General features: G+C 37.0%; 1 protein-coding gene across 1 annotated transcript in view; it reads left to right on the top strand.

Moving 5' to 3' along the window:
* LOC127659982 (beta-synuclein-like) overlaps positions 1-26,412 on the top strand; it is a 32,001-nt gene that overhangs the window by 1,684 nt on the left and 3,905 nt on the right. Inside the window, exons 3-5 of the mRNA XM_052150007.1 lie at positions 8,482-8,511; positions 12,111-12,229; positions 19,483-19,569. Of these exons, the coding sequence (XP_052005967.1) occupies positions 8,482-8,511; positions 12,111-12,229; positions 19,483-19,569 (236 nt within the window). The remainder of the gene's footprint in view (positions 1-8,481; positions 8,512-12,110; positions 12,230-19,482; positions 19,570-26,412) is intronic.

Genomic DNA, 26,412 nt, shown 5'->3' with positions numbered 1-26,412 from the left:
AGAACCACTGATCTTGAATTTACTTTGAAAGCCTGCTTTAGTTTAGTGTTGGCTCTTTTTATTCAGTATTTCTTTAGTTATTTAAACTAGGTCTGTCAATTGAAAAAAAATATTAATCACAATAAATCACATGTCAATATTTACAGATAAAGGCCATTGAATAAAAATATTTTACTATATAAATAATAATTATACAGTGTATATAATTTTTTTTTAGAACGAGCACGAGTACCGATACTTTTTTGTTTTTAGTACAGTGTCTGAAACCTGTATTTTTTTTCTGAACTCAATATCGGCCGTTTATTTAAATTTTATCATCAACAGGAAATTGTATTATATTTATCAAATGGAATGGTTTTATACAGAACCTCACACCACAATCCTAAATACAATATAGGAGTTATATTTTGTCAAATAAAGTGCTGCATAATAGAGCATCACAGATGTTAGATATTGCTAAATATAATACAGTTACTATTGATTTATTATTAGTAGTAGTAGTAGATGTTGTAGTTTTTGTAGTATAACAGTGAATATTACATAACTTTACAGTAGTGATTTATTTCTGTCATACTTTTTTTCCATTAAATTGAGCTTTTATTTTGGCAGAGCTTTATATTGAAGTGTTTCTGTGTTGTTAGACCAAGGAGCTCTGTTATAATCATGGCAGATTCACAATCCGGGAAAGCAGGTCACTAGGTGAATCACATTGATTATTAAACCGCAAAAGGCTACTATTTAATATGTAGTCGCTTTATGACTCATGCTAAAAAATTAATTTGCACTCTGCATGCTGTCATCTGCTACAAACAGAGTGTGCGATGCTCATAATAGTGTTTTCCATGGATGAGCCAAGGATCTCTAAAGGTATGTGCAGTTTGTGTCTCTCTGCCTGCACAACACCGGCTCTGCACATTCACAAGCACTCACATTTACAATGCTGTGCAAACTTTATATTTATTTAATTAAATCACAGCTTTTGCTGTTAATAATCTTACTAGGACATGATGTGATTTTAATCTGTGCGCTGAATGTTTACTTAATGACATTCTTATATCAGATGGTATCGGTTTTTGGTATCGGTGCATTTTTACGAGTACGAGTACAAGTACATGTGTGCGGTATCGAAACTGATAATAATAAAAGTATCGGTACTGGTGCATCCCTAATATACTGTGGAGCGGAGGGGGGCGGGGCCCGTTGCAGGAGCCCTCGACACTGCCGTCCACCCAGGGGAGCGCCACTGCCATCTGCCGGGTGACGGAGTAGCCCGACCGCCCAGATACGGGGCAAATGGGGACACTCCTCCGCCCCTGGCAGCGGCCCTACCGCTCCGGGCGGTCGGGGAATTTCTTCCCTCCTCCCCTCATGGACGGCGGTCTCCCTCGACCCCTCCGTGTCTCTGGGGACGGCAGGGCACTCCTCCGCTCCCGGCAGCGGCTCCCTCGCTCCAAGCGGTTGGGGTATCCAGTATCCAGCATTTAGACAATACAAAAAGTGGTTTTAAAATCTAAAGGTTGTTTTTTTGTTTGTTTTTTCCATATCATTGATTTGTTCCCTATTATTGGCCTATTCAGTCTGCACTATTTTTAATTGTTGGACTATGTACTCAGTTGTACATGTACTCATGCCTCACTAGTTTTCAGCATCTCTAGTCATAAGTGCTGTGTTTTTAGGACGATGTGTCAAGTTAAACATGGTTTCAAAGATTGAATAAATCTGTTGAGCCCAGTCCAAGACAACACAAAAGCTCTTGCTGGTTTGATTAGGCATATTGCCTGTACAGCTGGAGTTGAGCTAACTGCCCCCAACTGCCACAGATTAGCAAAAACATCAAGGTGGTACATAAGCAAGAATTATTTAAATGGTAGGAATATACCTTATTATGGAATTTACTTAAGGGTCATGGGCATGATTAATTGCGTTGATTTTTTAACTTGTTATTTTTCATATAAATAATCACAATAAAGTGAGGTGATATACTATACTACATAATTAATCGCAAAGTTATGTGACATACTATACTTCATCAAGAGCTATTTTAAACACATTTTTCTATTGCTTGTTTAATTCTTAGCCATGCAGTTTTCATGACCTCAAACAGAATTTATTTCAAAACAACACCGTATTAACTGTAAAAAGCTTAAAGGGATAGTTCACGCATTTTTATTTTTGGGTAAACTATCCCTTTAAGGACTAGTCACAGCACCAAAAATGTACGCTTTCCCTTGTACATTCATATAAATTTTCCTTTAAAATCTTGATGTTGTAAAAAAAGTTCATGTCCATGTTATTTGCCATCTACTCATATCATTAGCACCATTGGCAGTGATCTATTGGGCACATTTATGTGGTGTACGATCGCTCTCAATCACTGGACGTTATTGCCAATATTTTCACAGTACAATACATATGATCATAGCAGACCTAATGAAATATACTGCCTTTTAACTCTTATCAATACATGTCCCAACACTGCTTATTCATCTATGGATTTTACATCTGCAAAATTAAAATAATTCAAGATACTGTACTGGGAATTATACATAGAGAAAATACACCTAATGTAACTTTATCTTTTTAATGTACTCGTTATTTAAAAGAGAAACTATAGCACCACCATGACATCATTGACTTCTGGAGCAGATCCAACATCTCTCTGATCTCCTGTCAGGCTGGAAAAAAGCCTTACAGACCACGTCACACAATTCCATGAGCTCACAGAACTCTATGTGTATAGTGCAGATGACAAAGAGCTCTCAGAATGTAAACCGAAAACAATGACAGACCAAATTCTTTCATTGTGGAGCTTACAGATGTGAAATCTGAAATGATTGTTGGTAGGTCTTCTTGATGTCCGCGCGATATCAACTTCTCATCAATAAGATGAGAAGTTGATATTGTTTGTTGACCATATTTGAGCCTTTGCCGACTCAGAGGTCACTTGATTTTAAAGGGATAGTCTACTCAAAAATACAAATTCTGTTATCATTTACTCAATCTCTTGTCATTTCAAACACACTTGATATACTTTCTTTCATGGAACACAAAAGATGTTGGGACATCCTCAGTCCCCATTCACTTTTATTTAGGAGAAAAAGCAGTGACAACATTCTTCAAATGTGTATACTGGAAAGTAAAGTTCTACAGGTTTAAAGCAACATGAGAGTGAATAAAAAATGAAAAAATGTTTGAATGAACTTACCCTTTAAGTGCTCATGCATTCTGCCCCGCACATCATCCCCAGCAACAACATTCATTCACTCATTCTCTTCTGTTTTGGTGTTGAAATGAATGAATAATAGAATCCCTCCACACAAAAAATCTCACGTCTGTGCCACCAGCATCCCAGGGAGAGACAATTAGCCCAGATATCTCTAGCCCATCTGTGGTTGCTTTACAAACACATAGCAGATCTTCCTGTCTGTGGTATTTGTGCTTTGTACAGTTGCTGTTGTTTTCTTGCAGTGAACACGAGGTTGCTGTGCTTACGCTGGACGTGGTTGTCCAGCGTAAGCACAGCAACCTCATGTTCACTGCTAGGTGAATGGCCTTGAGAGTGTTTGTTAGTGTGTGGAGGAGGGGTGACAGTTTTCTGATAGGTTCTCCTTCCACCTTGTACAGCAGCTGCTCCATCACACACTGAAATGCACATGTGCCACCAACCCAGCTGAGGATAGAGGAAGACACACCTCTCAGAAGTTGTCACAGGGGCTTTTCTGTCCCATCACTGTTAAATCCCTCTCATTTCCGGTCCAATTCATGTTTATTTCCTAAATGGTTTCCAATTTGTGTGGTCTCATCAATATATTTAGCTAAATATTCCCACCTATACATACTATTGCTCATTTGAACAAACCCCTAATCATAAGTGTAACATTTTGGCGCTTTCCTCGCCCAGCACTGTTTGTGTTATAGACTCTTGGCTTGCTCACTGGGGGCCTAAAGGCAAATATATTTTAAAGCATGATTTTTTAATCAGGTTTTTAATTTAGACTGCTCGATATGGGATTAATAGACATATACTACAACTTAATTTTCTGTAACACCATAATTTTATGCAAAGCTGCTTTGAAACGATGTCAAAAGTGTTGATAAATAACATTTACATGACATTAATGATACTTTGAGTTGTGCAGCTTGTTGAGGAAAGGTTTCCTAATACATTTCTAAGCAATTGGACTTAAAAAAAAATATGTGGCGAACAATAACATGGGCCAAAAAATACAACCTGGTTTCATAAAATCTATACCTAGATTTTTGAAAAAATATTTTTACATGCTCACTCTACATATTGCCGCTGTTCCTGGTGAAATTAACACTAGAGGTACTACAACAACAATTACTTTTTTTTACTTTCACACAAATCACGAGTAAAAAAAATCAGATTAGCAGTTCATAAACTCTTAATTTTTGCTTAAATCTTATGTCTAGAGCTGGAAAATGTAATGTAGCTAAATAATTTCTGCAATTAATAGTTGACAGGATCTTTTTTTCACTTCCTAAAAAATTCTCTAATGTTTTTCCCCTCTTCATGTGGCTAAAACTACCATATATACATTTCCATGAGGTACACACGCGACTGCACATCCTTACACAGAAACAGAAAACAGATTTTGTGAAGCGGTGCATGCTTATTAGGTGCAACGCATGTTGCCGGCAAACACCAGAGCTGATTTACTGTACAGAAAATGGAGACTGTACCCACAAGCAGTGAGCAAGGTGTGGGAGATATATTGCCAGGCTGGGCAAAAAAACTCTCACTCACTGTCAAACTCTGTCAGAAGCAAAACCGAATGAGAGAGGCCCAGTGTGTACATGAGACTGAATGGCAGCCAGAGTAAAAAATTGTTTTAAGATTTTAAACTTCATCATTGAATTAGTTTATATAGTATCTAATAATGCATTGGCAGTGTACACTTAAGTTTCTCTTGTCAATAAAGCTTGATATACATAAATTAAATCTGTCCATTTGATTCCACTCATTTAATGGCATGTAAAAATACCTTTAATCAAAGATTTATACCTGTAAAAAGTATTTAATTTAAATATACACACAAAAATGTTTTAAATTAAAAAATAATTAAAATATATGTTGAATAACCAATTTCTTGCAAGTTCTTTAAAGTTAATATATTTATAATTACATTTTAATGTTTATTTTAATGTACTATGATTAATCACAGAAAATAGTGCGATTAATTCGTTTCTAAAATTTTATACAAATTCAGAACAGTTTTACTAAAATGCATGACTTGGAAGTAAATTAATTTTATCATTCACATTTCACAACCAGTTATATTTATGAACTTATTTCGGCACGATCAAGTTGCATGGTAGCTTAACTAGTGGAGCATTGCACTTGCAAAATGAAGGAAGTCCAGAAAAGCACACAAGTCAAAATGTGAAACAAAAGTGTCATAAAAGCACAACTAAATGAAGTGGTTGCTTCAGCAATTGCATTTTACATGTCAAATTTGCTTTTTATAACACTATCGGTTAGGGTTAAGGTTAGGTTAGGCATTAACCTTAAAAACCTCATCTGTTTAAGAGAACATTTCAGTGACATTTTTTTTTTATGAAATCAGGCTGAAAAATATTCTAAAGACTTACAATGAAGAAGGGGCCCAAGATTTATTTGGGGATCAGAATATCAAAGAGACTTGGGGCCAGTAAATTGTGCTAGTAAAGCCTAGTTTACACTACATGACTCAAGCTCGTCTCCATTGATGTTTTGAGTCAGCGACTGGGTGTGCGACGAGAAGTCTCGAATCTCACGACGAATGGTTTGGATGTGTGCACACTCCTACGACAGGCCAAGACAAGTCCCAGACGCTATAACAGATTTCAAAACAGTTTTCAAAACGTCTTCAGGTGTGTGCACACAAATGCATATTTTATTAACCCTACACTCAAACCCCAAACCTAAACCTAACCATCAGTGGAGTTAAAATGTAATCTTAGATCAAAAAGGAAACCACAGAATTGTGGTTACCATTATTCATGTGAACGTAATTTACTTCCGGGTTTCCATGGGACCAGAACCTATGCTACCAGTCAAAAGTTTTGAAAAACTTGACTGAAATGTTTCTTGTGATCTTAAAAATCTTATGATCTGAAGGCATATGCTTAAATGTTTGAAATTAGTTTTGTAGATACAAATATAATTGTGCCACCATATTAATTTCATTATAAAACATTATAAAAGTTTTTGAAATGGATGACTTGGACCAAATAATATAGAAAAGCTGCCAAAAAAGTGTCCAACATAGATGGGAACTCCTGCAATACTGTTTAAAAAGCATCCCAGGGTGATACACAGGGTTGTGCACAACAAGCTATAAGTAGCACCATGGAGTGAGGTGAACACATTTGAATTCATGCAAAAATGTCTTATGGGGTTGAGGCTTGTCAGTAATTTGGGAGAATGTTGTTGATTTCAGAGTACTTGAAAATCAGAATCACCATGTCAATTTCCTGCATGATCATGTTGCTATTAGAGCCCAACCGCTACTTATTTTAGAGGGGGAATTTCACAGATTACCAATATGGTGGCTGATATAGTACATTTTTTAGATGGAATGAAAACAGACCTTTTCTGAGTGGATTTTGCACCGATATGACTATAAAAAGGTACTCAGAAGGCTGCTTTCTTAAACAAATATTTTTATCAAAGAATATTTGACATTATTATTATTATTATACTTTGTCAACAAATTCTAGAAATGAACACTGAGAAAATAAAGAATAAATAAAAACACAATAAATAGCTTAAAAAACATCAGTACTGTTTGTTTAGTATAAGTCAGTTGCTGACCATTTAAATAAAGAATAAATAAAAATACAATAAATAGCTAAATAAAAATCAGTACAGTATGTTTAGTATCAGTCAATTGCTGACCAATAAAATAAAGAATAAATAAAAAATAAATAAATAAATAGCTAAATAAACATCAGGACTGTATGTTTATTATCAGTCAAGTGCTGCCCATTAAAATAAAGAATAAATAAAATAAATAGATAAATAAACATCAGTACAGTTTAGTATCAGTCAAATGCTGACTATATTAATACTTCCAGTCAGTTAGGGGCTGGTTGTAAAACAAGAAGCATTTACACCTTCTGAGTCAAGAGATAAACAGCGGCAGCGTTGAAACACCATATTCTGCTTTACAAGTTATGGGGAAACTTTCAACGGTGGAAAACCACACTTTTAAATATTACATTTTATAAATTCAATGACTAGAATTGTTCGGTTGAAGGGGGTACCAAACTGTGAATCCTGAACAAATCAGTTTGGTGAATACATGTTTACACATTAGCTTTATGAATGTAGCTATGTTGTTTGCTAGTTAGCTATGAGCTTGTTGTCACGGAGGGTAAATTATGGACTTTATTTACTTTCCAGCATTGTGTCTCACCAACTAGGTAACAACGTAGCTTGAAATCAACACTGAACAGACACAATCCACCACTGCACCGTTGTCTGCTGAGCTGCAAAATGATGCTCTGATGTTTACCTTTCAATCTGCTACATTACTGCTCTGATAAAATATAGCTGGCTAACATAGCAAACAGATGTGATAAACATGAGTGACATGGTTGTCAGGGAGAGGGTTAATTAGTTATATTTAAAAGAGAAAATGATGGGGTCATTGTTTATTAACTTTCTAGTATGTATTTCACAAACTAGTTAGCAACTTACCAAGAAGACACCACTTAACTATGCACCGCTTAACTCCACCCTGTCTGCAGAGCCACCATCACTTCAGAGTTGGAGCATGCTCTGCTGGACAAACTATGTAATGACAACAATTCAAGCATTGTTTTCTGCATTATATGTTCTGAAAACAAGTTGTCATATCTGCGCATATTGGCAAACATATACGCCGATACGTTATATTGGTGACAGGCTAATATCGGCCGACCGATATATCGGTTGGGCAGTAGTTGCTATAACCAAATAAAGCAAATGTAATCACCCATTTTAATAAAAAATATTCTTCTGGTACATTGTGCGTGATTTACCAATCCGTACTGCTTTCAAAAAGTAACTTTGTGATTTAATGACTCAAGTATTGTAGATAACAAACATCACCAGTAATAAATGAGCCATAGATGAATGACTCTAGTTAAAACATCTGCACACACGTTCAATCATTCTTTTCTCTTCTAAGAAGACAAGCATACACAGACTGATAGTAACCCTCATCCTTGTAGAAACTTGTGAGTTTTAATTCACTTATGCAGAGCGGTTACAGTGACAGGTCTGAGCTACGGTTTCTGTTTCTATTAGCTCTAATGATTTCTCAGTGAACCTTTAAATGAAGCTACTTGAATTTCACATTGTCTTTACTCTTTCTCCCTGTCTGTATCATGTACCTGCTTTGTCAAGATTCCTTCAGAAGACATTTAATGTGTGTTTCAGTATTGTCTTAGGCTGTGCAAATGATTTTACTTTATTCTTTATTTTGCTTTCAGGCAACAAGACCAAAGACAGTGTTGCAAACGGTAAGGTGATTCTACTAAAGGACTTCAGTCTTGTCTTGTAAATAATAAAAACGTCTCATTTAAAGTGTTCTAAGGGCATGTGGTCATCCACAAAGTGGAACCGAGACAAATAGTTCTGAGGCTAGCTGATATTTCAGTAGGACATAAAAAATAAAAATAAACTGTTTTGAACAGATGGAAAGCTAGAAAATGAATAGAGTGTATTTCTCTAGGATTAGCTCCTGTCCTTTCATCTCAATATCTCTAAACATTGTCACAATTATTACTCAATTCTTTATCACTGTTCTTTAATTATGTGTAGACCCATGTAATGCATTGTAAGGAGCTTATTAATGCACTTTAATGCATTCACATTGCCTTGTTCTGTTCATAGTTATACCTTTGTATATGTTAGCATTATAGTGTAAGCGTTAAACACATGATCATCACCCAAGTTCATGTGTAATATCATGTGTCTTCATTTGCTAGGGTGACCAGATTCCAGCTTGTAGAAAATGGGACAGCCCTCTCCCAGCAAAAATAATATTGACCTATCCTACATAGGCGCAGATCAATGTGAAGTAGAGGGTGCATCCGCATCTGTAACTGTTGTCACCTTGTACTTTTCACTGGCAGACATTTTTATTAGTATGTGCTTATCTTTCAAGAGTTTATCATAAAATGCAGAGCAGTCCAAAATTAAGACGTACGAACAGCATTGCCTTCATAACTGTTACACTGATTTGAGATTTATCCGGTGTCCATACTGCATTCATTAATGAGAACACACGCTCCACAGATGCAGATGTCCCAGGTAGGCATAAAAAAAAACTCAGATGTTGATGGTCTTGCTCTCCAGCTCACGAAAAACATCTCTCCATCTCTCAGACACGGTCGTCTTGTACATGTTACACTCAGTTATGCGATGAGTGACAATGCTTTCATGCAAGCCCACTCATCAAAGAGCATAGTTTTGTCAATCAAACTGAGAGTGGGGATTCTGGAGTAGAAGTGTTTGAGGCTGCTCTGAATGTTTTTCTACTCTGGGATGTCTCTCAGTAGGGCCCACTCAAGTGTTCTTCAATGAGCAGCTCCAATTTTGGAGGTAATCCACCGATGCTGAATAAAAGTTTAGCTTCTGCACAAAATAAATCATCTGCTCACATGTCACCAGCTTCAATCACGGCATCCAACTGCTTTTAAATGTCAGAGGATATGAATGATTCGTCCAGCCTGGCCTGCAAGACATTTCTTAGGTCATAAATGTGCAAAGCTATGGTCGTGCACAACAGAATGATAAGCAAAAGGTCCTTCACTTGTGTGCACCTTGTCAGATTCAGAATTTTGCTTCACAAAAAATTCACTAACACTTGGTGTGGTACACTCACTTCTAGCAGCATCCACATGCTTTTTTGTATGAACATGCTGCACGATGTCGGTGCGTCCTCCATGGGCGATGGAAAGGCAAGCTCCACAATTCTTACACCTCACTTTACTAGGCTCTGTCTGTGACTACTTTTTAAAAATGTAAACACTTTTTGAAGATCCTCATTAAATGTACATGCACGCTTCCTTGCCATTTGTCCAGCCGCAATTTCATCTGTGTGCTCTTTCAAACTTACTCTTTAATCAGTTCACTAACTGGACGTCTATTGATAGGGGATTGTGATTGGATGGTTTAATCCAATCATGTTCTTCAAATAACAATAATGTGATTTTATTGGTTTGACAAGCCGCATCCTTGACTACCTTTGATTAGAATACTCACGTGACTGAGAAAGCCACATAGATGATAGAGACATTTTAGGAGAGGGGAAATACATGACAAAAACAATTTTTTCAGAATAAGTCAGGACACTAGGAAAAAGTGCTTAATTACGAAACTGTCCCGGGAAAAATAGGATGTCTGGCCACCCTATCATTTGCTGTAATGTGAAACAGGAAAATGTAAAATTCATAGAGCATATTTCTGCTGCTGCCCTGCTGTATTATGATCACAATACCAAATTCAGTAACATTGTACTTGAAGACTGTATATACTGTTTAATGCATTGTAAAGAGATTCTTAATGTGCTTTAATGCATTCATAATGGCTTATAATTAGGCTTGGGATCAAAGCTGTTTTCTATATAAAAAGGCTGTTTGTTGCACATAGTCTGTCTTTTCAAACATATTTTAAACATATTTCTCAATACATCTTGAGAAAATGAAAAGGGGGTCACACAATGGTCGAAATTAGAAACAATTATTTTCTACAAAGGGCCACACACTACCAATGCTCTGCATCAAAAAGTCCTACGGAGCGCAACTCGCATAGTTTTCCATTAAATTCGACCCAACTAATTCTCAAAGGACAAATATTATTTACTCTAGCATTGCTGGATGATATATTGTATATATGTATCTTTTATATAGCCTATACAATGTATTTTCAGTCACAAGTATGTCATTTTGTGGTTTGACAGCTTGAATGAAAGACCTATTCAAGGCTACATACAGAGATATTGCATAAACGTCACAATTTCTAATTGTACAGTTTGCGCAGATACACCAGTTTCATAAACTAACCTGCAAACTCAACAATGTCACTTTGTAAATTTTTCAAGAAGTACATCAGCATACTGTGTGTGTGTATGCAACATCTATGACCGGCTTCAGTAAATGTTATATCACCCCCTTGTGGTCTCCCAACACTATTTCTCCAGACTTTTAAACAGAGGCCAAATTAGTAAATTGGAAAGCATGCAAATGTGGCTTCTAATTTAAATGGTGTCTAATTTTAATGTATAGATTCCTTAAATATATTATTAAATAATGTGCAGATCAATAATCATTATATCGATGTTTTACGACTACCCTACTTATAATACATTTTTCTTATAAATAAATAGTGTTGGGTAAGTTACTAAAAAATAGTAATCCACTACAAATGACTATGAATACTTATCTAAAATTGTAATTACTTCACTGATTAATTTATTGAAAAGTATTCACATTACTAATTACTTTTATGTTACTTTCTAAAACACTAAATAATGTCTATTTTCTCTTTGTTCATCGCTGTACAATTTTCAGCTGTCATAGAAATGCAAACAGATGCACATTTTAACATGTTTATTAACATTTAATTGTTTTTGAAATATTTTTATCCTAGGTCATGCAGTTAAAAATAATTAACTATAATCAGTAACTATAATCTGATTGCATGAATTTAAAATCTAATGTGTTACACTACTTTTAGTTACCTAAAAGTATTTAGATTACAGTAAAGAATTACTTTGTAATCAAATTACACCCAGCACTGGAAATAAATGTAACCACATTTACAATACACTGAAGAAAGTGGTAACCTGCAATTGATACCTCAAGGATCTATTTCTAATTGATTTAACCATCCAAAAAATACACAATTACAATAAATTGCAATGTATATTATAAGGCTGTGAATGCATTATACTACAACAAGAATAGCTTAATAATGCATTGTATACAGTATATAATCACCATGTAAAGCATGAAGTTCTTGTTTCTTTTTTAAACATTGAATCCATGATTGATGTGTCTGTGTTGAAATTGGTTGTGTCAGTGTTTAAAATGTGTCATGATTTATCTCTGGTAAGTGGCGGAGAGGACAAAGGAACAGGCCTCTCAGCTGGGTGGAGCTGTGATGTCTGGGGCAGGAAATATCGCTGCAGCCACTGGCCTGATGAAAAAGGACGAGTTCCCCAGTGACATGAACGTATGTCCTTTTATCTGAAAATAATAATTTTATTTGACTTTTTTCAAAAGCTTGTTAAAATATCTGTAAAAGTGTCCACATGCTTTTGTTACCTTAAGGAGGTATTTCTACATGATCTGACTCTTTTAAGTTTCTTTTGATGGTCTAACCAAACCAGGCTGATTCAATCATATACAAAATGTATCTGACTTGACTTAAACAGTTACCTGTAATTTAAAAGCACTTTTACATTGAAGTTAAATCTCATATAATGGAGAGCTGCTCATCCCAGATGGAATATCATGTCTTAGTTTATATTTCTATCTGCTAAGCATACCCCATCCCTCTCTCACTCTCTGTAGCGCTCTCTCGACCTTCCCTAAGGTCACACTTTGCACAGTACTTAAAAAGGAACTATGGGATGAGAAGTCAGGCAGTCTTCAAACTTAGGCAGTTCTAGCTAAAATGATAATTTGCCCCCCAAAAAAAAATCTGTCATCATTTACATATGCAACACGAAAATGATGCAGAATTTTCATTTTTGAGTGGACTTTCCCTTTGAGATTGAGCACTTGGAGTTAGTACAATTTGATCAGTAGTTGTTATAGTAGTAGTGACAGATTTTCAGGTGTGGTCTTTCTCTGATTTTCTCCACCAGGCTTAAAAATGAGTACCTCGTGGCTACTCAATAATCTCATTAATCACTTAGAGAGAATATCAGCATAAGACGCTTGAGGCATATGTGCTTGCAGTGTTTACAGTTGTATGTATGTAGTCTGTTGTACATTTTGAGCTAAGAAACGTGACATCACTGTCATCAATTTGAAAGCTCTAGTCATTCAGTTAAGCTATCAGTGAGTGTAGATGTCCAGCTGAGGTGTGGGGTTTAGTGGTTTTGGAGTATGTGACTAAACAGTGTGTGGGTGGTCAGTGCTAGTGTGTTGCTGCCTGCACTGTGTGATTTGTTTGTGTGTTTTTGTTTCAGAACATGGTCTATAGTCAGATTTCTATGTGGGTAATTTCTATGAGGAAATGGTTTGTTCATGTTATGCATGTCCCTATGACATACTATTAAGATATAATTAACAGAATACTGAAAGTATTTAAAGGTTTAACTTTATTTCACATTTTTGTTTTCATCTGAATATTAGACCTTTTGCTCTCCATTGATCACCACAATCATATAAGATATAAAAAATACTTTATATTAACATCCATAAATATATATAATGTCAGGGTGTGTGGTGCTGAGAGAAGGACCCAAATGCAGGAAGGCAGAATATGGCTTTTATTAAATAAACAAATAAAATGCAAATCAAAACTCTCACGAGGGAGAGGAATAAACAACCGGGAAAAAAAATTAGACCAACTGAAACTGGAGACAGGAAACAGACCAGAACAAGCTAACAGAGTTGCAACACAGCAAGACAATCCAACAAAGACAGAATAATTAAGAGAATATATAGGAGCTGGTCATTGGAAACAGGTGCCGCTGCTGACAAGCTGGGTGTAGAAATAATCAGTCGTCCTGGCAACAGAGCTTATGTTCTCCACATGGCAGCTGCAAAACACAAAAGGGAGAGAGAGAGAAACACAGACAGACACACCAACACACGGCAAGACAGACAGCCAGGAGGGACTGTCAAGCCCAGACAAGATGGAACAACCAGGTGGGAGGGTGGGGGCACTAGGATGGTCGCCAGGGTACCTGGACAGACTAGGTGGACTCTTAGAGAGACAGGATAGAATAGGCAGATGACCAAGGAACCAGGGCAGACAGGGTGGACAATTGAAGAGCCAGGACAGGTCAGGAGGATGGCCCGGGAAACAGGAAAGACTGGATAGAAACTTTGGGAACCAGGATAGTTTTGACAGATGACAAGGGAAACAGGACAGATTGTGTGAGGAAATGGGAACAGACAAGGAATCAGACCCAGGGATGACAAAAGGACCAGAAAGGAGTTTGGTCCAGGATGGAACTATAATGGTGCTTAGGTCAGGGAAAGTGGCTGGGCAAGTGGGAACTTGGGAGATGATGAGGGTGGTATTTAGGGTGATGAAGGCAGGTAGAGCCTGGGTGGTAACTGAGTAGTGGGAGATATCAGTGATGGCTGCTGGGCAGAGGTAAATATCTGTGCAGAGGGTAAGGTCAGACATGGCCGCAGGACAGAGGGTGAGGTCAGACATGGCTGCAGGATAGAGGGTGAGATCAGACATGGCTGCAGAACTGGCATCAGACTGGATGTGGGTGTCCGCTGGGCAGGGGTCAGACTGGAAGTGGGCAGCCACTTGGCACTGAACAAACTGAGCAATAGATTGGTAATAGACTGACAGGTGCTGGTTACTGGGCTGAGAAACAGTCTGGTGTCTGACTGGTGCTGGTTACTGGGCTAAGAAACAGACTGGTGGCTGGTGTCTGACAGGTGATGGTTATTGAGCTAAGCAACAGACTGGTAGCAAGTGTCTGATGAATGCTGGTCACTGAACTGAGCAACAGACTGGTCGATTGTGTCTGACAGATGCTGGCCACTGGGCTGAGCAACAGACTGGTCACTGGTGTCTGATGGGTGCTGGTTACTGGGCTGTGTAACAGACTGGTAGCTGGTGTCTGATGGGTGCTGGTTACTGGAATGAGTAACAGACTGGTAACTGATGTGTGATGGGTGCTGGCCACTGAAATGGGCAAAGGGCTGGTTGATGGACACTAGGACATAGGGTGAGGTCAGATTAGGCAGCAGGACAGAGGGTGAGGTCAGATATGGCAGCAGGACAGAGGGTGAGGTCAGACATGGCCATAGGACAGAGGGTGAGGTCAGACATGTCTGCAGGAATGGGATCAGATTGGACATGGGTGTCCGTTGGGCAGTGGTCAGACTGGAAGTGGGCAGCCACTGGGCACTGAACAGACTGAGCAAGAGATTGGTAACTGAGGTCTGATGGGTGCTGGTTACTGGGCTGAGTAACAGACTGGTGTCTGATGCCTTGACAAGTGCTGGCTATTGGGCTGAGCTACAGACTGGTAGTTTGTGTCAGACAGGTGCTGGCCATTAGACTGAGCAAAAGACTGGTAGCTGTATCTGATGAGTGTTGGCCACTGGACTAAACAACAGACTGGTCGATTGTGTCTGATATATGCTGGCCACTGGGTTGAGCAACAGACTGGTCACTGGTGTCTGGTGGGTGCTGGTTACTAAGATGAGTAACAGATAAGTAATTGGTATCTGATGGGTGCTGGCCACTGAACTGAGCAACAGACTGGCCACTGGTGTCTGATGGGTAGGGCTGGGTATCGTTCAAAAATTTTGACATCGATACCTTGATTTTCGATACCAATTTTATGAAATCCATTTTAACAAGACTACAAACATTACATATTACATCAAAAAAACTTTGGTTTTATTTTTTTCAGTTTGTTTTTTAGAGACTCAAAGACTCCTGAGCCTTCTCGTCTCCTCATGCCAGGGTCAGCAGGGGCAGAGGCTGTAACATTAATGTGAAGAGGAAAAAAACAAAAAACAAGAGAGCTAAACTGTTTATTCAGCCAACCCTAAGGATAAGTACGGTTTAATAAGATAACGTTAATGTACATTAAACTTGATCAGTTACTATCAACCTTAAAGCATTTTTAGCATCGATTAATCCATACATCCAAACAATATCTAACATTACGTAGGTCCCAGTTTATAGGACTATGTCACTGTGCACAGAAACTTTAATTTAACATGTACACAAGCATGTACCACTACAAGTTAGCCGATTTTGTTTGTTGGTTTGTTTGCTAAACGTTAATCTTACCTGTTGGTGTGCCAGTCATAGCGCTGCTTCATTCATCAGTAGTTTTGGAGGAGGACTCGTGTGATGGCATGTTCAAGGAAGCTCTGTGGCAGGACACTGAGAGGATGACTGCATCGCCTCGGTCTTCTTGCAGTCGAAGACGGAGCATTTCTTATGCCGTTTAATGTTGGACAAAACAGCGCAAACACATACAACAGTGTTAGCACCATGACAAAGCTCAAACATAAAATGTAAACCTGCAGAACATGCAAATCCCAAACTCAAGCACAAACAAATATGATTGTGCACACAAAAGTCGCGAGCAGAAATAACAAAACCGTGAGTCATGACTGGTCCCACATGCGTGCGCAGATCTGAACACATGCGTGAGTTATTTTCTGCACATGAGCGCAGATCTGAAGTCGAAGATGGAGCAACTTTCTGCACTTAAGTTTATTCCGTGCACTGTCAAGTGCTTCATCAGCTTTGTGGTGTTGCTGGTCTTAGCAGCAATTATCTTGTCGCAAATATTGCATCGCTGTTGGCATCGAGCCTGGTGAAATGTAGCCACACATTTGACCTTTTCCACTTTTCCAGATCTTTTCTTTTACATCTATGGGGGTTGAGACGCATACACACTACAGCCTCACGTGTGAGCCCCGTCTCAGGGGCTAAACAGGCTTTTCGACAGTCATTGGGGGCTGGAAAAACTCGTCTACGGCCACAGGGAACTGGTCAGGCTCTTGACGACCACAGGGAACAGGATAGACTTGTCGATGGACACAGGGAACTGGACAGTCTCGTCAACAGCCACAGACAACTGGACAGTCTCGTCAACAGCCACAGACAACTGGACAGTCTCGTTGACGGCCACTGAGACCTGGACAGACTCGTTGATGGCCACAGGAATTGGACAGACTCGTTGACGGCCACAGGAATTGGACAGACTCGTTGACGGCCATATGAACTGGACATCCTCAATGACCACAGGGAACTGGACAGACTCAATTACCACAGGGAACTGGACAGGCTGTGCGGCGACCACCGTGGTCAGGATCGTGGTCAGGGAATGGCCTCCATGGTCAGGTGTGCTGGCAAAGACTGGGGAATGGCCTCCACGGCCAGGGACGCTGGCAGTGACTGGGGAACGACCTCCGCGGCCAAGAGCAGGGGCCCTCCTCTGCCTCCCGGCGGCTAGGAACAGGCTCAACAAGGGGGGCTGCAGCTGAACAATTCTTCCTTCTCCCCCTCCACTTCGGAGTCATTAGAGATCTGTGAGTTTGACTGGATGGGGGTATGCTGGAATGGTCTCTCTTGGTGGGCTGCCCATAGTCAGGCTTGATCCAATTAACCCTATGAGACAGGTAGCTCACGAATCCCCCAAACGACAAACTTCCCAGACTTCCCATCTCCCAGGGGTGGGATATATATTAGGCAGAAATTGAACAGTCAGTTCTTGAATTTCATGTGTTGGAAGCAGGAAAAGTGGGCAAGCGTAAGGATCTGAGCGACTTTGGCATGGGTCAAATTGTGATGTCTTGACCACTGGGTCAGTGCATCTCCAATATGGCAGGTCTTGTGGGGTGTTCCCTGTATGCAGTGGTTAGTTCCTAACAAAGAGGTCCAAGGAAGGACAACCAATGAAACGGCAATAGAGTTATGGGCACCCAAGGCTCATTGATGTGCATGGGGAGCGAAAGCTAGCCTGTCTATTCCGATCCCACAGAAGAGCTAATGTAGCACAAATTGCTAAAAAACGTAATGCTGGCCATGATAGAAAGGTGTCAGGACACGCCGTGCATCGCAGCTTGCTAAATATAGGGCTGCGTAGTCGCATACTGGTCAGAGTGCCCATGTTGACCACTGTCCACTGCCGAAAGCACCTACAATGAGCATGTGAGCATCAGAACTAGACCATATAGCAATGGATGAAGGTGGCCTAGTCTGATGAATCATGTTTTCTTTTAGATTATGTGGACGGCCGGGTGCATGTGTGTCATTAACCAGGGAAAGAGATGGCAGCAGAATGCACTATGGGAAGAAGGCAGGCCGGTGGAGGCTATGGGCAATGTTCTGCTGGGAAACCTTGGGTCCTGGCATACATCTGGATGTTACTTTGGCATGTACCACCTACCTAAATATTGTTGCAGACCAGGTACACACCTTCATGGCAACGGTATGCTCTGATGGCATTGGCCTCTTTTAGCAGGATAATGCACCCTGACATACTGCAGAAATTGTTCAGCAATTGTTTGAGGAACATGACAAATAGTTCAAGGTGTTGACTTGGCCTCCAAATTCCCCAGATCTCAATCTGATTGAGCATCTATTAGACTTGAAGGATTTGCTGCTAATGTCTTGGTGCCAGATACCACAGGACACATTCAGAGGTCTTATGGAGTCCATGGCTCGACGGGTCAGAGATGAGTTGCACTTTAATTTTTGTCACTTTATAACTGGCTGCTACCTCAACAACTGCTATGTGCATTGAACACTATCTCTTAGTATGTTATGTTTACATTTGCCGTTTTTAGAAACTGTCATCTTTTTGCACTACTGTGTACAGGTCGGCGCTGCACTGTCCCTTACTTTGTCTATTGTCCTGTTCATTGTTAGTAATTTATTGTACTGTTCCGTACTTTTTGCACACGTTTGCACGTGCACTTTATTAGGTATGTTATTTAGTCTGTGTAGTCTCATGTGGTTCTGTGTTTGTCCTATGTTGTTTTATGTAGCACCATGGTCCTGAAGGAACATTGTCTCGTTTCGTTGTGTACTGTACTAACTGTATATGGTTGAAACGACAATAAGATTGTTTTGGCAGCACGAGGGGGACCTACACAATATTAGGCAGGTGGTTTTAATGTTGTGGCTGATCAGTGTATATATAAACCATGTATGCAATATATGCGATGCATAGGGGTGCAATTGGTGTGCCCCCCTTAAAAAGATAAAAACAATTACACAATGTTCAGGCACAAATGGCACAGTTTCTTAAAAATGTCCTATGTGGCTGTTAGTAGGGTTTGATTAACATGAAGGGTTGTGATATTACAATTATAGATCATTGAAATATGACCTAATTGACTCTGATAGCCCAGTTTAAAAATTTCAATTTCAGTGACCCAGAACTGTAAAGAAAATCTATGTAGGTAATGAGAACCTCTCTCTCTCTCTCTCTCTCTCTCTCTCTCTCTCTCTCTCTCTCTCTCTCTCTGTGGCATGACATACAATGGAGGTTGATAAAATATTTAGAATGCACATATGACCATATAACGTGTAACAGAAGCGCACTAGCAGATGCATTACTAATGTACTGTATAGACAGTAAACAGCATAACCAGACAGGTGCCAATATTTACCCTCTCCATGATCTGATCTAAATAATTGTGATGCTTTCAGTGCAATTCATGCTTAATTTTGTTTTGTAGTATTTATGCAGGTGGCAAAATGTTTCTACATTGTTTCAACAATATGTGCTTTCATTTGTGCACCCACAGCCTGAGTTTGGTCAGGAGGCCACTGAGGAGCAGATGGGAGAAGCTCTGATGGATCAAGAGGGACACACATATGATGAAACTCAGCAGGTGAGATCATCACCGCTCACAGCAAACAGCGCTTTATGAAAGTGGTCAACCCATATGGGTTTTTAATGGTCAATGCTAATTCTCATAACAAGAGTGCAAGGTCGCTTATGTAATGCCTATAATACTGAAACAGAAAAATAAACGTGCACAAAACTCGTGAATTGAAATTTGAAACAAATTAAAACAGTTATTTGTACACAATATTTGCTCAAAATTCATTACAAATTTGAAATAAAAAATTGGGGTAACACTTTCTATGAAGCCCATATGTACAATGTATTGTAAAGGCATTATAAATGCATTATACTGCATTTACAATGTCTCATAATACACATTATAATAAGTTATTACTTCTCATAAATAATAATATAACTACAGTTATAACACATTACAAGACTTCCCCTATTCATAGTTATACTTTAGAGGATAATGCATTATAACACAAGCAACATTCATTTTTAACGCAGCTGATGTTAAGATAATCATATGTTTAAAAGTGATGTAAGGCTTTAAGACATGATCATATTATAAGTGGTCTTTACCTGCTTTAAGTAAAGTTACAAAAGCAATATCTTCTTATTAACAGTCATAACATAAATGTACAACATACAAAACATAACAAGTCAAACTGAATTATTTAGAAAATAAGTCTTCAAATAAGATGCACAAACATTAAAGTGTGATCAACATACATCATTTTTTTTTCATTCTGATATATTTGAACTATGTAGCTTTACAAGTGTTTTTTGCAATATCTCAAAATTGACATTGAATGGGTGTTATTTTGTATTTTGTGCATATGTAATGTATGTAACTGATTTGAGCAGTATGATTTGTAATGTCTTATGATTTGTATGATTTGTTATGTCTTATAACCACTTAAAAATATCTTATAGATGTTTAAAAAAAGACAATGCTTTTGTCACTTTACATAAAGCATACCGATTATATATTTATCTCTTCTGTTAATTGGCCGAGTAGACTTCTTTTGGCCAATGCCGAAATCCCAAAATGATCAAATTGATTAAATAAATAAGCCTAACAGTCACTATCTACAAGATGCAAACACACACACACACACGCATACACACCCAACACCCATTATTTTTTGACAGAACATGTCCAATACTACAACTCTATTATAACAATACTGTACTATTTACCATTAATGCCACCTTTCAGGAGTTTACCCAAAGTCCAGTGATCACAGAGCTTCAGTTTACACACTAAAGTCATCACATTTTTGCCAAATTGGCCTGATACATGATAGAATCCATGGCGCCGGTCACATAATCAGGATAGCCATTACCTGCAGTTGCAAAACACCCCCATAACAGGACTGACCCACCACCATATTAAAAAAATGTATGCATGGTGCTGCCAACTTTGTCTATCAGAAATTGAAGTGCCTTGGAAATGTACTTTTAGCCATGACCTTTCATGTGTAATGAAATTGTCTCCTCTATTAGTTTTTGTGACAGCTTATTTTTAATTGCATTTAATACATTTTTGTTTACGTCACTAAACTTACATTTTAAAACTTAAATAAGTGCCATTGTAGAATGATGGCAGAATTTTATGATCAGAAGATTTTTATTAGTATAGATGATAAGATCCTATAAAACTAGAAAAAGGTGAAAAAGCAAATAAAACACTTTACATGAATGTTCCCTTTATTATGTATTTATAAAGGGGTTTATTAGTGACTATAAAGTCTAACAATGCATTAGTTATAATAACATTTTATAGGCCAATACGATAATCTCAAAATGGTCAAATTAATTAAATTGATCAGACTAACAGTAACCATCTACAAGATACAAAAACACAGACACCCAATATTAAAACTAAACTATACTGTACCATACTATATTATAACTATACTATACCATACTATACTATAACTATACTATACCATACTATATTATAACTATACTATACCATACTATACTATATTATAACTATACTATACCATACTATATTATAACTATACTATACCATACTATACTATATAATGACTATACTATACCATACTATATTATAACTATACTATTCCATACTATACTTTATAATGACTATACTATACCATACTATATTATAACTATACTATACCATACTATACTATATTATAACTATACTATACCATACTATACTATATAATGACTATACTATACCATACTATATTATAACTATACTATAACATACTATACTATATAATGACTATACTATACCATACTATATTATAACTATACTATACCATACTATATTATAACTATACTATACCATACTATACTATATAATGACTATACTATACCATACTATACTATATTATAACTATACTATACCATACTATACTATATAATGACTATACTATACCATACTATATTATAACTATACTATACCATACTATACTATATAATGACTATACTATACCATACTATATTATAACTATACTATACCATACTATACTTTATAATGACTATACTATACCATACTATATTATAACTATACTATACCATACTATACTATATTATAAATATACTATACCATACTATACTATATAATGACTATACTATACCATACTATATTATAACTATACTATAACATACTATACTATATAATGACTATACTATACCATACTATATTATAACTATATTATACCATACTATATTATAACTATACTATACCATACTATACTATATAATGACTATACTATACCATACTATATTATAACTATACTATACCATACTATACTATATTATAACTATGCTATACCATACTATACTATATAATGACTATACTATACCATACTATATTATAACTATACTATAACATACTATACTATATAATGACTATACTATACCATACTATATTATAACTATACTATACCATACTATATTATAACTATACTATACCATACTATACTATATAATGACTATACTATACCATACTATACTATATTATAACTATACTATACCATACTATATTATAACTATACTATACCATACTATACTTTATAATGACTATACTATACCATACTATATTATAACTATACTATACCATACTATACTATATTATAACTATGCTATACCATACTATACTATATAATGACTATACTATACCATACTATATTATAACTATACTATACCATACTACACTATATTATAACTATACTATACCATACTATACTATATAATGACTATACTATACCATACTATATTATAACTATACTATACCATACTATACTATATTATAACTATACTATACCATACTATACTATATAATGACTATACTATACCATACTATATTATAACTATACTATACCATACTACACTATACTATAACTATACTATACCATACTATACTATATAATGACTATACTATACCATACTATATTATAACTATACTATACCATACTACACTATATTATAACTATGCTATACAGTGGGGATTTCTTTAAGACTGCAAGGGAAGCTCAGCTTCCCCTATAATGTCAAAAAAATAATGGTCAAATATGTACTATTGTGTAAACAATTTATTGACTAAAAATGCGTTAGAACACGTTCATCTCGAAGACGAGTTCGTTCAGAATCAGCTACATTACATATAGCAGGTCGGCTGACTTGATTTATTTCTCATACATTCCCGTAGCGTCAGTGCATTTCCCTGTTGAAGCCGAGCGTCCATTGACTTCAATGGGGCTGCTCTGAACAGTTTTTTTCAGTGCTCGAAAATAGGCGGTCATTGGATAAATGCTGCGATTATGTCCCTCCCACGGACGCTCAGCGTCTCTGGGGAGTGAATGAGAGTGGGCTGGCCCGGACTCCGGGCTTCAGCGTGATGATTGGAGGATCTGTCGAAAGACTGCATCTCCTTTTGATTGACAGCGAATCTGTACTATAAGAAGTCACTGAAGCTATTTCAGGCTCAGTCCCATCGCGGATTTCTCAAGTGTAGTCGAAAGACAAACTGCTGCAACCTATTTCTTTATATTTGTTTGGCGAAATTTCTGGTCAATTTGCATAATACATTTCACACAATTATACACCACATTCCTTGTTTCAGTTTTACCAAGTTTAATATATTTTGTTTTAGAGCGTTCGTTCGTTCGTTCGTTCATTCATTCATTCATACAGTAGGCTAGGCTAGCGTCGTACGGGTGAAACTGCGCTACGATGGCAGACGGTGCTAATATTGTCGACCTGATTTTGGCGAAGCCATTTGAAAGTCTTCCTTACGAGGAAAAAATTAGAATTAAACAGCAGGGCAGATCAACACCTAAGATTGATTTAGTGCAAAAAATAGGGTAAATAAGTTTATAATGTAGGCCGAAAATGAGCTTCCCCTCTTTGAAAGACCAGCAGCCGCCACTGATGCTATACCACACTATACTATATAATGACTATACTATACCATATTATATTATAACTATACTATACCACACTATACTATATTATAACTATGTTATACCACACTATACTATAATGACTATACTATACCATATTATATTATAACTATACTATACCACACTATACTATATAATGACTATACTATACCATACTATATTATAACTATACTATACTATATTATAACTATACCATACCATACTATACTATATAATGACTATACTATACCATAATATATTATAACTGTGCTATACCATACTATACTATATTATAACTATGCTATACCACACTATACTATATAATTACTATACTATACCATACTATATTATAACTATACTATACCATACTATACTATATACTAATACTCAGTGGCGGCTCATTCATTTACAGTCTAGGCCTTCAGTGTGATTCATGCCATTAAGAAAACACAGTTTCACAATGAATAAGACTCTCTATGCCTTTGGGCATCATACACTATGTTGCAGTTAACTTATAATACCAATTAACATTTTAAAAACACGTCCACGCACGAAAGCCAGAACCTGAAATGACACTTAATGCTCAATCAAGCCTAATTTGAACTACAACATGACTGTTTTGTGAAACCAAACATTCCACAATCATAAGTTTTCATCTGAATCTACCAGGTAGGTCTATAATACCTGGAAAAATCTATCAATAATATTTGCAATTTAAATTTGCAATAAATTTTGTTTCGTCGGGGTACAAGGTTACTTTTCAAAACTTGATCCGACACTGAACGCTCCAGCATCCTAATTTACACTTATAAAACTCCTGATGTTGCTATAACAATGCAAAAAGCACTTACCAATTTAAGTAAAGTCCTCCTTTCCTGATTAATAAATTAAGCAATCACACGTTGATTCAGAACATCTCGTGTTTTTAAATCATTAAGGATCTCTTTCTCAGTGGTGATGTGGCAGTGATGACAGCCATCTCGTCAGCAAGATCTAGCAATCTTCGATTTCGAATTATGTACATCAATTAAAGCGTGATTGCGTCACTCAAGGCCAGCAAGAAGTCCTCGACCGGGACATGTCCTAAAGACCACACCCACCAAGAACTAATAAATCAGTCTGATTGGCTGATAAATCTGACAATCTGACATTAGATGCCTATTCACTTGCACTGTTGTGGGATTCAGTATAAATTCTGAAGACCTGATGGGGAGGAGCTCAGACTCATTATTAAATATTTGCAATATTTGTATTTAATATTAGCAGCATTTTATATATATTTTAGTCCGCTGCTCTCTAAAATACTTCATTCTGATTTGTAAATTGCAGCATTATATGGTAAATTTTTTCAGATAAGGACCAGTTGACTGTATAACTGACCATTATCCCAGGCAAATTAATTTCTACATAAAAGTGCTAGTTTCATATTTCTTGTATCACTCCACAGTCTCTTTACTATATACTAACATAATATAATAATTTCAACTCAAATCAATATTTCAAGTAGTCATGTAATAAACAGGATAATGCACAGTCAGCCAGTTATTATCAAATAATACACCCCATTAGGGTGATATAGAGGTCATTTTATGTTAATTCCACAGCTGTGTAACATTATTCCTTTCATAATAATTAATATACATTTGAAATTATTTTGATACAATTTTCAATTATGTATATTCCCCCCAGCATTATAATATCAACTATAACCCCAGACATTTATTACTTAAATGTGTTATCGGTGCACACAGATATGGTGGGATTCCCTGTGTGGTGTCTTTCTGTTAAGCCCCCTTCTTTTTGCCTGTTCATTACCTCACTCTCATGATGGATCTGCCTGCATGGGAGTGGTTGTGATGTCATAAACACCGTTGCACTATGGGTGTCATGTTCTCTGTCTTTTGTTTTTGTGCTGTTATTTTGAAGTTTAGTTTAGTTCCTGTTTCCTGTTTGGTTTTTGTAGTCCTTTGTAGTTTCATTTTATGATTGGTTTTCCCCTGATTAGTTCTCCTTCCCTGATTATTTCCCCAGGTGTTCCTTATTCCCTTGTTTGTTCCTTTTTGTATATAAGCCCTTTTAGTTTCTTTGTTTCCTTGTTAGTTCTTGCATGTGTTATGCTCTGTACTAGGTTTCCTTGTTTTTTTCCCCTTTGTCCTGAGTTTTCCCCTGTTTTGTTAATAAAGCTGCACATAGATCCACAACCTCTGCCTGCCTACGTCACAATGGGTATTGATGGTGGCTCCCCCTGCCCTGTTGAGGAGATGAGCTCTTCCAGATAATTATCAAAGTCTGCAATCTAGTACACAGGGAAACAGGGCAATCTGATAATTATACTGACATTAAAGCATAGAGTATTATGAGATTTTAGTAAAGGCTTAACGAATAGAAGTCCAGCATATTGTGATTATTATATTCATTGAATAAATTGATCTGAATCAGCTGTCCTCTGCTGGGGAAGA

This window comes from Xyrauchen texanus, chromosome 19, assembly GCF_025860055.1.
Source record: "Xyrauchen texanus isolate HMW12.3.18 chromosome 19, RBS_HiC_50CHRs, whole genome shotgun sequence".
NCBI lineage: Eukaryota > Metazoa > Chordata > Actinopteri > Cypriniformes > Catostomidae > Xyrauchen > Xyrauchen texanus.
Note: the sequence above shows the minus strand (reverse complement) of the source record. Positions and strands in the feature narration are given on the sequence as shown.